The following is a 13,051-nucleotide window of genomic DNA, read 5'->3' as shown; positions in this document are numbered from 1 at the left end:
TGAGTTGAATGCCCTAAAATCATAGCATACAATGAAATTAAATCTGTTCAGCAGTAGAAAAACTAGGATTAAAACGCATAGAGGTTGTCTTTTTTCCGTTGTATATCCTTGCCTCCTTTGTCGAAGATAAGGTGTCCATAGGTTCATGGATTTATCTCTGGGCTTTCTATTCTGTTCCATTCTGTCTTTGTGCCAGTACCATACTGTCTTGATGACTGTGGCTTTGTAGTATAGTCTGAAGACAACCTCTTTAACAAGTGGTGCTGGGAAAACTGGTCAACCACTTGTAAAAGAATGAAACTAGAACACTTTCTAACACCATACACAAAAATAAACTCAAAATGGATTAAAGATCTAAATGTAAGACCAGAAACTGTAAAACTCCTAGAGGAGAACATAGGCAAAACACTCTCCGACATAAATCACAGCAGGATCCTCTATGACCCACCTCCCAGAATATTGGAAATAAAAGCAAAAATAAACAAATGGGACCTAATGAAACTTAAAAGCTTTTGCACAACAAAGGAAACTATAAGCAAGGTGAAGAGACAGCCCTCAGATGGGGAGAAAATAATAGCAAACGAAGCAACAGACAAAGGATTAATCTCAAAAATATACAAGCAACTCCTGCAGCTCAATTCCAGAAAAATAAATGACCCAATCAAAAAATGGGCCAAAGAACTAAACAGACATTTCTCCAAAGAAGACATACAGATGGCTAACAAACACATGAAAAGATGCTCAACATCACTCATTATCAGAGAAATGCAAGTCAAAACCACAATGAGGTACCATTACACGCCAGTCAGGATGGCTGCTATCCAAAAGTCTACAAGCAATAAATGCTGGAGAGGGTGTGGAGAAAAGGGAACCCTCTTACACTGTTGGTGGGAATGCAAACTAGTACAGCCACTTTGGAGAACAGTGTGGAGATTTCTTAAAAAACTGGAAATAGAACTGCCATATGATATGACCCAGCAATCCCACTTCTGGGCATCCACACTGAGGAAACCAGATCTGAAAGAGACACGTGCACCCCACTGTTCATCGCAGCACTGTTTATAATAGCCAGGACATGGAAGCAACCTAGATGCCCATCAGCAGATGAATGGATAAGGAAGCTGTGGTACATATACACCATGGAATATTACTCAGCCATTAAAAAGAATTCATTTGAATCAGTTCTAATGAGATGGATGAAACTGGAGCCCATTATACAGAGTGAAGAGTCAGAAAGATAAAGACCATTACAGTATACTAACACATATATATGGAGTTTAGAAAGATGGTAACGATAATCCTATATGCAAAACAGAAAAAGAGACACAGATGTGCAGAACAGACTTTTGGACTCTGGGAGAAGGCGAGGGTGGGATGTTTCGAGAGAACAGCATCGAAACATGTAGATTATCTAGGGTGAAAACAGATCACCAGCCCAGGTTGGATGTATGAGACAAATGCTTGGGCCTGGTGCACTGGGAAGACCCAGAGGAATTGGGTGGAGAGGGAGGTGGGAGGGGGGATCGGGATGGGGAATACATGTAAATCCATGGCTGATTCATGTCAATGTATGGCAAAACCCACTACAATATTGTAAAGTAATTAGCCTCCAACTAATAAAAATAAATGGGAAAAAAAATTTAAAAAGAAAAAAAAACCCATAGAGGGCCTCCCTTGGTGGCTCACTGGTAGAGAATCTGCCTACCAGTGCAGGAGACAGAGGTTCAATCCTTGGTCTGGGAAGATACCACATGTCATGGAACAACGAAGCCTGTGTGCCACAAATACTGAGCCTGTGCTCTAGAGCCCGGGAACAAAACTAGCGAGCCCATGTGCTGCAGCTGCTGAAGCCGGCGCACTCAATAGCCTGCGCACCATGACTACGGAGCAGCCCACCCTCACCGCAGCCGGAAGAAAGCCTGGGCAGCAGCAGAGACCCAGTACAGCCAAAAATAAGTCTAATTTTTACAAAACATAAACCCATGGCAGCCAGCATTTCCTCTTGTAACAGAGAACTTTGCTTTTTGGTTCAACACAAAGGAAATATTACTAGTTACCTTTATTAAGGGGCTGGGTTGTATGCAAATTAAATAGCTTGCTTTATGACAGATGCTCAAAAGGAGGCTGACTGGGCAACTTTTGGATACACAGTTCCATCTCAGCTGATGTGGGTATAATAAAACTGTATGGTTGCTGGGACTACGTCCAGTATTAAGTTTACCCTTTTTCTGGGCCAAGCTTACATTGTTGATTTGGTGTATTTTTAATGTTAACTGTGATTCAGTTCAAATATGCCACTGAAGCACTTTTATAACATATAAAATTGGTATAAGTATTTTTTCTTAATAATTCAGGAATTACTCTTGTATCAGGATTATACTCTACTGTATTTAATAGAAAATGACAGAATCTTAAACAGGTAAAGATGATTCTCTCACGTGAAGAATTTATGTAGATACTCCAGGACTGGTAAGCAGTTCCTCTGTCAGCAGGGGCCTAGACTCCTTGTACTTTGTCTGCTTTCCCATCTGTAAAGACTCATGGTCATAGGATGGCTGCTGGAGTACCAGCCATCACATCCCAGCCTCAAGCACAAAGCCCTTAAGTGCAGGGAAAGGAAAAAGGGACAGGCCTCTGCTATCTGAAGAAAGCATTAACTGGTTACATTGCTGCATAATTGTGAAGATGGAAAGAAATAACTTCTTTAATAGATTGAATAAGTGTATTCTTTATTACTGTGTTCATATCGTTAGATTCTGAAAAGAAATCATATCTCCTGTCAGAGGAACAACAAGCAACAAGCACTTTAGTAGAAACCATCAGGCAGAGTATTCAACATAATGATGTTCTTAAACCCATCAGCCTACTTTCACAACAAATGAAGGGAGATGTGAAAAGACAAAGGTAATAATTCAGTATTTTTTACTTGATGTCACTGGAAATAATTTCATGATTTTTAAAAAATTACTTTCAAAACTATCTCCAGTTGTAAAAGAAACATACTCATTATGGAACATCTGATTCTTTTTTAAAGTGCTACCCAAATGTATAGTCATACTTCAGCACAAACATAATAAAAATGTCTGATGAATAAATTTTAGTAAGTGATGCATTCATGTCTAAAATACACTCAGTCTTTGGGAAACACTACTTCTATTCACTGGAAACCTATAACTATGTTTAACATCCATGTTAAACATACCTACTGCTTGTTCAGGCCATGTCACACAGCGTATTTTGTGAGATGTAAAAAAATATATATGGGTTTAGTAGTAGAACCAACTTAAGAAAATGATGGAAGCAGTGAATCACAAAGGATATGGAGCTATCCTGATCCTCTTACTATTTATTATCTGCTAACACAGTTGGATAAGTACTCACCCCGGTCTCAGCCTAAGTGAATTTTGTGATATAAGCTTCAGAAAAAGGGACATAGTATCTTCTATCAAACATAAACAATGTTTCCAGGTGCTCTTCAAGTTTGTAGTCATGGCATCTTTGAAGACAGTCTCAGAAGTAATAGGACAATAATTCATGATGGAAATCGATAGATCCTTTTATAATTTTAGCAGTTGATATGGAGATTATCTCCTTTACAGGCTAAAGAGTAGCCTGTTACAAGCATCTGATTTAAGGGCAGGGAAGGAATATGAGAAATGATACAGCTTCTGAAGCTTTTAAAGAAAGCTGCATGGAGCATCATCAGAATCAGCATTACAAATTTTTTTTTCTGTGTAAATAAATACTCAGAAGTCAGTTCCTAAATTCCCCCGTTTTTTCCAACAACTGAGGCATGAATTTGATTTTTAAGATTTGTCTTGCTTTTATGTTCGCAAATCAGATAAAGGTGATTTTACCTTTACTGTTGGGTTAAATTACTAGTAAGAGACCACAGAACCTGTTTGTGTCTAAGGGTTTAGACCCCTAACTTACTTAGAAACTAATTTCTTACTTTGTCGTGTAGCAAAAAATTGCCTTTGTAAGTATGTATTAGAAAGTAGAATTGCAAGTTACCTATTGCATTATTAAATATAAATAATTTTAATAGCTAAAATAAGCCATTTTTGTTTTGAACATGAAGCTTTATGCCCATTAACTTTAAACTTTTTAATTTGAAATAGAAGTTTGCAGGAAATTGCAAAGAAAGTATCTGTGGACCCTCTACCCAGCTTCTCCCAAAGGTGACACCTTAAAACTGCAGTGTAGTCAAAACTGTGACACTGACATAGATGAATACACAAAACCTAATCTTTTTTTAAAGTATAGCTGACTTACAGTGCTGTTAGTTTCAGGTGTTTTTTTCACTATTTAAAAAATCTTCTTAGCATATTTTTATGCTTTTCACCCATTAACTTTAACATATTTCTTTTATAGGAGTTTATACAGAGAAATCCTCTTCTTATCATTAGTATCTCTTGGAAGAGAGAATATTGATATTGGTAAGTTGGTCAAATGGGGATTACTAAAGGTGATTTAGTCTTATTCTCATAAGTAATTTTAAAAATTCTAACTGATATGGGTAAATACTCCATTTGCCTTTTAAAAGATTTCTATCTTTAAATGTGCAGTTTATATATATACAAAATGATTTGACTACCATTTTTAAATGCATAGCTTTCGTCTTATTAAATTCCAACTACATTTTTGAAAATATCTTTCAGAGGCTTTTGACAATGAGTATGGACTTGCATACAACAGTCTATCTCCAGAGATTCTTGAAAAGTTGCAGAAAATTGATGCCCCACCAAGTATCAGTGTGGAATGGTGCAGGAAGTGTTTTGGAGCACCTCTCATTTAAATAACAGATTCACTAGATTCTTGACACAGTGCTGGGGGAAGAGATTCAATCTGGAGACATTTAAGGTTTGTTTCACATTACAAATTGGCGAAAACTGAAATGAAGTTCCTCTTGGGACAGTATTTATGATGAAATCATACCGAATCATCTCAGTGTAAAAATGCCATTAAAATGCCCCAAGGTTTACTGAAGATTTACAATTTCTGAGCTGTTTATATCTGCTGAAAATTGGTGTCGCATTTCTCAGTATTTCTAGTAGTTTGATAATGGAAAACCATATTTGCTCTTGGCATTTTGTTTGTTTGAAGCTATTGAGTTTGGGGAATGGCAAATTAATGTAAACTTGCCTAACCCCCAAGCAAATGAAATCTCAATTATAAGAGCAACTATTTGTGTATTGTGTATATATGTGTGGCTGTGTAGGTGTCTATTCAGCCATATTATATTTATTAAAATTCTTAAATTGCATGTTGCAATAGTTTTTTGAAAGGGGTTTCCAACTATTAAAATGAGTACTCTATGTAGTCATTTTAAGTTCAAAATTACCTGAAAATCTGATGAAAACTGCCATGCCTTTGACTTCAAAATTAATATATTATTTTTAACCTATATGCTATATATTAGCTCCCTTAACAGGTTATATTTCGAATATCCAGTTCCTTCATCCTCTTCCCAATACCATGTTAATTTGCAACAGCTTTAAAATGGAATAAATGAGCCAAATAGTTTAAATGAAATTAGATCAGCTTCATAATTTACAAAATTAAAATTCTTGTGTATGTCTTTGGGTCTGAAATTGTTCAGGCACATAAATTGTTGCTATTGTTCACTTTTAAAAACCTGTGGAATAACTTGCACTGCACAGAATTCTATTCTTGTATAATACTTAGATTTGTATGCTTATTTGTGCATTTGTAAATACGGTTTTTTAGGATGAATCAATTAAGTCTTAAAACATTAAAGCTTATTAAGCTTGTTGCTGGTAGGTTTAAGAAAATCATGACCTCACATGCCTCACTGACATTCATGCTTTTCATTAAACCATCCCTTAAGGATAGTAAACTTCGTCTTCCTTACCTTTGTATGCATGGTTTGAAAAACCAATGATTATGTGTGCTTCCTTTTATAGAATAATTATGCAGATGACTAAATCACAGTTGATAACTATTTCCAGATGGTACAGTTAACAGCCCACACTGTTACTATACCAATCTTCCAAGATTTCAGGGTTATTAAGACCTATGCAGAATCCTTATTTCAATTTATGGTTAAAGTGCTGAGTGAAAGAACTTTAGAATTCTCATTGCCTTAAAAATGAGTCTTTTGCACTGTCTCAGAGTGTATATATTTGCAACTTAAGACTTGGTACTAGTTTTAATACTTTTAACACTTACTGCCCCAACAGAAAGTTTGGAATTACCTTTCATATAAAAAAAATTGAGGTTGAATAAAGTGAAAACTTCACAAGTTTGCTGTTCTCGTCTCTTACATTTTTAAGGCTCCTGAAATGTGCACAGTAGTTCAAGCTCTTGTGGTGTTCAGAATCCCAGTACTGTGTTCCCACTTTTCTGTGGTTTTCAATAATTTGAACTAATTAACAAAGCACTTCCCACTAAAAAAATACTCATGTATTCCAAATCTTACACATTTAGGAGTATGTGAATTTTACAGTTAACTTTCACTATTAATCTAAAAAACAGCCAATATAAAGCTTAGCCTATTTAGAAATAAGTCTGATTTGTATTAAAGCTGCTTAAAGGCCTTTTCTGGCACCTACCACAGGGCAGTAGAAATTTACAGCAAAAACAAAGACAAAACATCGAATCATTGAGACTTCAATCTCCTTTTTAAAAAATGCTCCAAGTTAACTTCTCTGTCAATTGCCAATTGAAGTTTTGTAACTCTTAGCAGCTATTGGTCCTATCCAGCAAAAAGTAACAACACTGTAAATCACCTGCACCCCAATTTTAAAAAGACCGGTGGGCATCCCCTCTACAAATCTTGCTTCTCATAGTGCACAGTGCCCCCAAACTATCCAATCATCATCCACTTTTTAGCCAGATCCTTGGGTGATTCTTCTGCACAGTCTTAACTGAAGCACTTCTTCAGTCTCTACACGCCAAAGCCACTTGAAAATTTTACTCACCTGTGTTAATACATACTCCAGAAAAGGAGCACCTTTTAAAGCCTAATGTACCTTCTCTCAAGACCCTCTCACCTGTTAATGGTTTGAATAAAGGTTCTAACTGCAGTTACTATAGAAAGCAGACATGGTATCTATAGAGAGAAAAAAAAAATACCCTTTGGGAATTCCCTGGTGGTCCAGTGGTTAGGAGTATGCTCTGCCTGCCACGGGTCTGGGTTTAATCCCTCATCGGGGAGCTAAGAGCCTACACCCGTATATCAAACAGCACAAGGTATGCTTTCTGTGCACATCCTTCATAGATGCAAGTGTCTAAAAACAGGTACAGTCAAGTCCCCTGCAGAGTGTGAAATATAAAAACGTAAATCCACTTGAGTTGAAAAGGTTTCTGTTAATGTATTAAATCTGCACTGTTTTTAAAAGCTTTGTAAAACTGTTCTAAAATGGTATCCATTAACTGTGTTTTCCACAAGTTATTCTTTTTACGTATGACAATGTCCATCTTCACAAGGGCACTTTTCATATATCGTGTAGAAGCTATATTCCTTAAAATAAAGTCTATCAAAGATTAATAGTCCTAAGTCATTTATTTCCCCCATCTTGTCCCATGCGTTGCTGAAAAGTCAATCAATGTAAGAATTCTGAGACACCCACTAAAAGAAACTGTTCTGGCCATTTCTTCCACTATCATATATAGACTGTTTCTGAATTTGAAGGACTGTCACTCTCAAGTATCTCTTGTAGACCTAATCCACTGCTAGATTATACAGTACCTGCTTTTCCATAAGAGTTTGTGGGCCTTCATTTATCTATTTGATCTCAATTAAAAGTCAAGAAGGGAGATTTGATGTCTGATCTTATTTATTTGTTCCTCTTAGAACATCTCATTTTTGACTGGACTCAGACTTAGAAGTAGAAGCTCTCAGAGAGGACAGCCTCCGTCTCTTGGCAATCTGTTCCTGCCGTTTTTCTTTGGCCTCCTAAACAAAAAACAAAGTGCGGTTAAAGCTTATCTGGATTAAAAACTGCAAATCCCATAATTCCTATTTCCCCCTGAGATTTACCTTCATTCTCTTGGCCAAAAGTTTAGCATATTCTGCAGCCTCTTCTTTGTTTTTCTTAGTACGCTGTTTCTTCAGAGCAATACGCCGGCGTTTGTGTTGCAGAACTCGTGGAGTCACGAGACGCTGAATCTTGGGTGCTTTAGTCCTAGGTTTCTTACCTAAAAATTTAGATGATGACTCAATCACTTCAATACCCTTGCTCAACAGGACCCACATTTACATTTTTAAAACATCAGAGATTCAAACTTAGTAGCACATTTAATCCTCTAACAGCTCACTAAACCATACCAATAGTTTAGATATCAAGTTAAAGGTCATACATAAATTTATATTATTTAGTTGAACAGATGGAAGTCCTATCTTAATTTTTACTACTCACTTTGATGTCCCTTCCATAATTACATTGTCTTGGTAGGGTACTGTGTGTCTATATCATAAGACATGTGAGCATTATTTTAAAACAGTATTTAATTTGTCATGAAAACTTAAGTAAAGCATTAACTGCATCACTATCCCACCCACCATGCTTTGAAGTCCCAATTTGTTCTCAAATTTCTATTTTCCAAGACAGGACCTGCTTATCTGCTTCTGAGGAGTAAAACCATCAACATTCATTAATTTCTTTCGCAATGCTGTGCTGCTTGTAGGAACTTAGTTCCCCAACCAAGATTTGAATCTAGGCCACCACAGTAAAGGCAGAGTCCTAATCACTGGACCACCAGCAAATTCCTAAAGTATCTTCATTGAACCCGTCTGGATTATAAATCCGCTTCAGAGCAGGAGTCTTTTCAGATGTAATGGTTTTAGTTTGTGGACCCCTGTGAGAGCAATAAACACTCCATATAAATATAGTCTAAGACTAAATGCTCAATTTTCCAGGTTCTGCTAAATGATAAAGGAGTTATAAAGAAACAAGAACCATCTTATAAATACTATGAACTAGCACTTACTAATGTTATTTCCAGGAGTGCGACTACAATTACTTTTTAAAGTGTATGATCTTCATGAGGATAATCGCGTTATTTATACCATATCTTCAGTACATAATAGAACCTAGCACAGAGACTTTTTAAAGTGTATGATCTTCATGAGGATAATCGTGTATTTATACCATATCTTCAGTACATAATAGAACCTAGCACAGAGAAGGTTTCCAAATATTTGGAATGAGTGACCAATAAGCACTTAACACACGCCAGGTATTAATTAGCTTATTTAAGCCCACAGTCCTGGACACCAATACCCCAATTTTTTCTGATTTGTCAGGAAAACTCAACCTGAAACTAACATGTTATTTATGATGATGTGTTATGTTGACTAATGAACAATATACCTGCTTAAAATATAAAACACCAAGTTTTCTTGAAAAAACTAAAAATTTGAGTTTCCATATGATCCAACAATCTCACTCCAAGGCATATATCCAGACACGACTGTAATTCAGAAAGATACATGCACCCCTAAGTTCACAGCAGCACTACTCCCAATCGCCAAGACAGGAAAACAACGTCCATGTCCACCGACAGACGAATGGACATCATACATACATACATACAGTGAAACAGGAAGCTACAAAGAATGAGTGTCATCTGCAGCAACATGGATGAACCTAGATGATCACACCGCGTGAAGCCACAGTTAAGACAAATACCCTATCACTTATATGTGGATTCTAAAATACAACACAAACTCTACAAAACAGACTCACTGACACAGAGAACAGACTTGTGGTTGCCAAGAGAGGTTGGGTGTGGAGGGATGGATTTGGAGTTAGGGATTCTCAGATGCAAATTATTACACATGGAATAAAGTCCTACTCATATCATAGCACAGGGAACTATATTCAATAACCTGAGATAAATCATAACGGAGAAGATTTTACATATAACAATCACTTTGCTGTACAACAAAATTAACTTTAACAAAACATTTTTATAGTTAAGTCAACTATACTTCAACATAATAGTTATATATATATATAAAATGTTCCCTGGTATCTTGAATGGTTTTCTAATTCGCAAAGCTATCGCTATCCACATTCAGAAGTTAAAGCAACCTACGTTAATGAAAGCATCAGCTTAACTTTATCCACTTCAGTAAACAAAAAATTAGAACCACTGATATGTTAAGAAAGCAAGTGTGTGACCGTGAGAGCATATTCAATCACAATCCCAGACCTTTCTCCTGACCCCAAAGCAATGAACTTAAAACATCTGAGAAGTTATCTTTCAATGAACTCATACAATGACTCAAAAGCAAATTTCCAAGAAAAATTCTAACACTATAGGGCACTAGTTATAATGAGGATTAATTCCAATTGCATATCTTGACCCTTTTCCACACTTAATTTCCTAAAAACGCATATTCTAGGTAAATAGTAGGCAGAGATTGGCTTCCAACATGCATACAGAATGGTACAACTAATGAAATTAAGAAAGCCTTATATTGCGTAATCTTTCATACCTTCTTTGTTTAGGGGCTTTCGCACAACATACTGGCGGACGTCATCTTCTTTAGAGAGATTGAAAAGTTTACGGATTCTGCTAGCTCTTTTGGGACCCAGGCGACGAGGCACTGTAGTATCAGTGAGTCCAGGAATATCCTTCTCCCCTAAAAGAAAAAAGTGAACAGACATTTTTAATTCAACAACTTCCTTAAAAACAAGAACCCTAATCTGTTCAGGCATTGCCAAAGCCAAGTCCACTTTCAAAGACAGATTTAAGTCAGTGTTGACAAAAATAAACTCCAGAATAAAAGGCTCACCTTTTTTCACGATGACCAAGTTGAGAACACTCAGATTGGCATCCACAATGCAACCCCGTACAGATTTGCGCTTTCTCTCTCCAGTCCTCCTTGGTCTGTAACAGGAATGCCCCTTACTCAGTAGCAGGCGAACTCGGCCATGGGTCAAGACACCCTGCTTCATGGGGAAACCCTGCTTATCGTTCCCGCCACTGATTCGGACCACATAACCCTGCAAGAGAACACGATGACACATTTAAAACAAAGGATTGTGGCCTCAGAGAAGTACACCCTTAATTCTACTTAGTACCATTCATTAAGACCGATTTGACACTTTAGTTTCCTCCAGTCACTAAATTTTGTCTGTACTTCCAGTTTCCCAAGTTAGATTAGCAAAATCTTTTCAATCAAGTCATATTTCTAGCCTATATTTTACCAGAGTTAACAACTCTTAGGGTATAAAGAGTGTGTTATGAAACCGAAGTATTAAGGAACCACAAATCAGAAACCACCCTTCTTGGCACTTTTGAAGATCCCTTTGGAGACCTTTAGCTTGCAGGTCAAGAACGATATATTTTCATTTGATCTACATAAACACAACCCTGCCGGGTGATAGCGCCACCTTATAAAATGACATTTAGAACTAAAGTTGGGAAACAGAACCCGAGTGTGAAGCCCATTACATTTATGAATTACCAACAGCGTTTACCACCTCTCTTAAATAGAGCTAACAATTCAACTCGACAGTCAACTTTTACCTTCCATTCTTCACCCAGAGCGTCAGCAGCAACTTCTGTGGCCATACGCTTCTCGTAGAAGGTACGAAGTTTTCGTTCATCGTCCACTTCAATGAGCTTCTGGCAGCCAGTGGCCGGGAAAGAGATGTTCAGCTAAAAATTGTAAACGACGGGGAAAAGAACTTCATGAAAATCGCAGAACCACTAGATAGGTTATTCCATAGCAAAAAGCCTTTCCTGTCACCCCCACACAACAGAAAATTTGATTATATTCACCAAAGGACACGTGCAAGGAGCCACAAACACGGCACTAAAAATAGGACCCATCTTGCAAGGCTTGAGGAATGCCGCCACGGACAATTACGGCCCACAGTCGTTCACTCTCAGATCAAGGAGCCTGACCTACTTGCCGTCAGCCCGGCCGCCTCTGTCCTGCCTGGGAGTCAAGACGCCACCATGGCGCTCCCCGACCGGCGTAGCTCCAGCTGCAATCGCTCGCCATCCGCTCTCCCATGGAGATCCGGCCCCAGAAGACCGACCCTTCTCCTGCCTCAGACCCTTCTCCATCCAGGGCCAGGATTTTGGAGCGCAACGACACATCGTGGGGCTTGATCCACGTTCCACAAGCCTACCCGACCACCCGCCACTAGTTCCTACCTTCATTCTGAAGTGGCCGACAGCCTCCGAGGCGCCACGAAAAAGAGACCCAACTTCCGCTTAGCCCAGGTCACATAGGCTCTTCCAGTTCTCGCGAGATGTGCAGACGCCTGGGATAGTAGACGTAAGTATTGGTAGGCAGTACTTCCGGGGTGGGGCTAATCAGCGGTTGGGAGATAAGAGTCGGTGGGCGGGGCATGCGAAGCGGCACAGGTTTAATACGGGAGATTAGTCTTTCTACTTCTTGTTATTTCCCGTACGATTCTGGGTTAGGGAGCAACTCTGCTCGGTCCCGGACACTGCTTCTGATGATACCAAGGAAGGAGGCGGGATCGGAGTTCGACTGTCCTGCGCTCTCCTGTACCTCAGGCTCTATCCGAAGATTTCCAGTTTAGGAGCGTGCCCTGCCCTGGTTCCGGTCTTGAAAAATTGCGCTTTGTTTTTCCTTAAATACTTGATCACCCACTTGTCCTTTAACCGCTTTGCAGTCATCGTTCTGTCACGTGCGTGCGTGCTAAGTCCCTTGGGTCGTGTCCGACTCTTGCGACCCCATGGAATGAAGCCCTCCAGGCTCCTCTGTCCATGTGATTCTCCAGGCAAGAATACTGGAGTGGGTTGCCATGCCCTCCTCCAGGTGATCTCCCCGACCCAGGGATGGAAGCCGCATTCCTTCTGTCTCCTGAATTGGCAGGCGGGTTCTTTACTACACTAGCGCCACCTGCAGTTCTACCACAGAATGATGCATTCAGCCAGCCTGTCTTGCAAGCCGTTTAACGTAACCATAGTTACTCCGAGTCCTGGTGCCTGTTAAAGAGCCTCTCTGCTTTCTGCCTTTTCCCTGCGATCTTTTTAAAACGCGAAGTTCTGGAGAAGCGCAATTTATCTCCCACTGCAATTAAATACTTTCCAA

At 38.7% G+C, this 13,051-nt stretch overlaps 2 protein-coding genes across 4 annotated transcripts in view; one reads left to right on the top strand and one right to left on the bottom strand.

Moving 5' to 3' along the window:
• The window catches only part of DENND4C (DENN domain containing 4C), a 111,373-nt gene extending 103,860 nt beyond the window's left edge, over positions 1–7,513 (top strand). For all 3 annotated transcript variants that reach the window (XM_061132123.1, XM_061132124.1, XM_061132122.1), the window contains 3 exons: positions 2,754–2,904; positions 4,375–4,439; positions 4,662–7,513. In XM_061132123.1, coding sequence (XP_060988106.1) covers positions 2,754–2,904; positions 4,375–4,439; positions 4,662–4,798 — 353 coding nt within the window. In that variant the 3' untranslated portion in view covers positions 4,799–7,513. The remainder of the gene's footprint in view (positions 1–2,753; positions 2,905–4,374; positions 4,440–4,661) is intronic.
• Positions 7,510–12,260, bottom strand: RPS6 (ribosomal protein S6). Its single transcript, XM_061132125.1, has 6 exons — positions 12,142–12,260; positions 11,506–11,637; positions 10,769–10,979; positions 10,469–10,615; positions 8,006–8,163; positions 7,510–7,921 (listed from the first exon to the last, which is right to left on the bottom strand). Exons 1-6 carry the CDS (start codon positions 12,145–12,147, stop codon positions 7,826–7,828), a joined length of 750 nt encoding a protein of 249 aa, XP_060988108.1. The 5' UTR covers positions 12,148–12,260; the 3' UTR covers positions 7,510–7,825.
• Between the last annotated feature and the right edge of the window lie 791 nt (positions 12,261–13,051).

The sequence above is a fragment of the Dama dama genome, chromosome 29 (assembly GCF_033118175.1).
Source record: "Dama dama isolate Ldn47 chromosome 29, ASM3311817v1, whole genome shotgun sequence".
Classification (NCBI taxonomy): Eukaryota; Metazoa; Chordata; class Mammalia; order Artiodactyla; family Cervidae; genus Dama; species Dama dama.
This window is presented reverse-complemented; position numbering and strand designations above follow the sequence as displayed.

Coding starts and splice junctions, on each gene's coding strand:
- RPS6 (XM_061132125.1), bottom strand. Junction 10,980..11,505: donor CTCTGGGTGAAGAATGGAAG/GTAAAAGTTGAC, acceptor GTTCTCTTGCAG/GGTTATGTGGTCCGAATCAG. Junction 7,922..8,005: donor TTTTGGCCAAGAGAATGAAG/GTAAATCTCAGG, acceptor TTTTTTGTTTAG/GAGGCCAAAGAAAAACGGCA.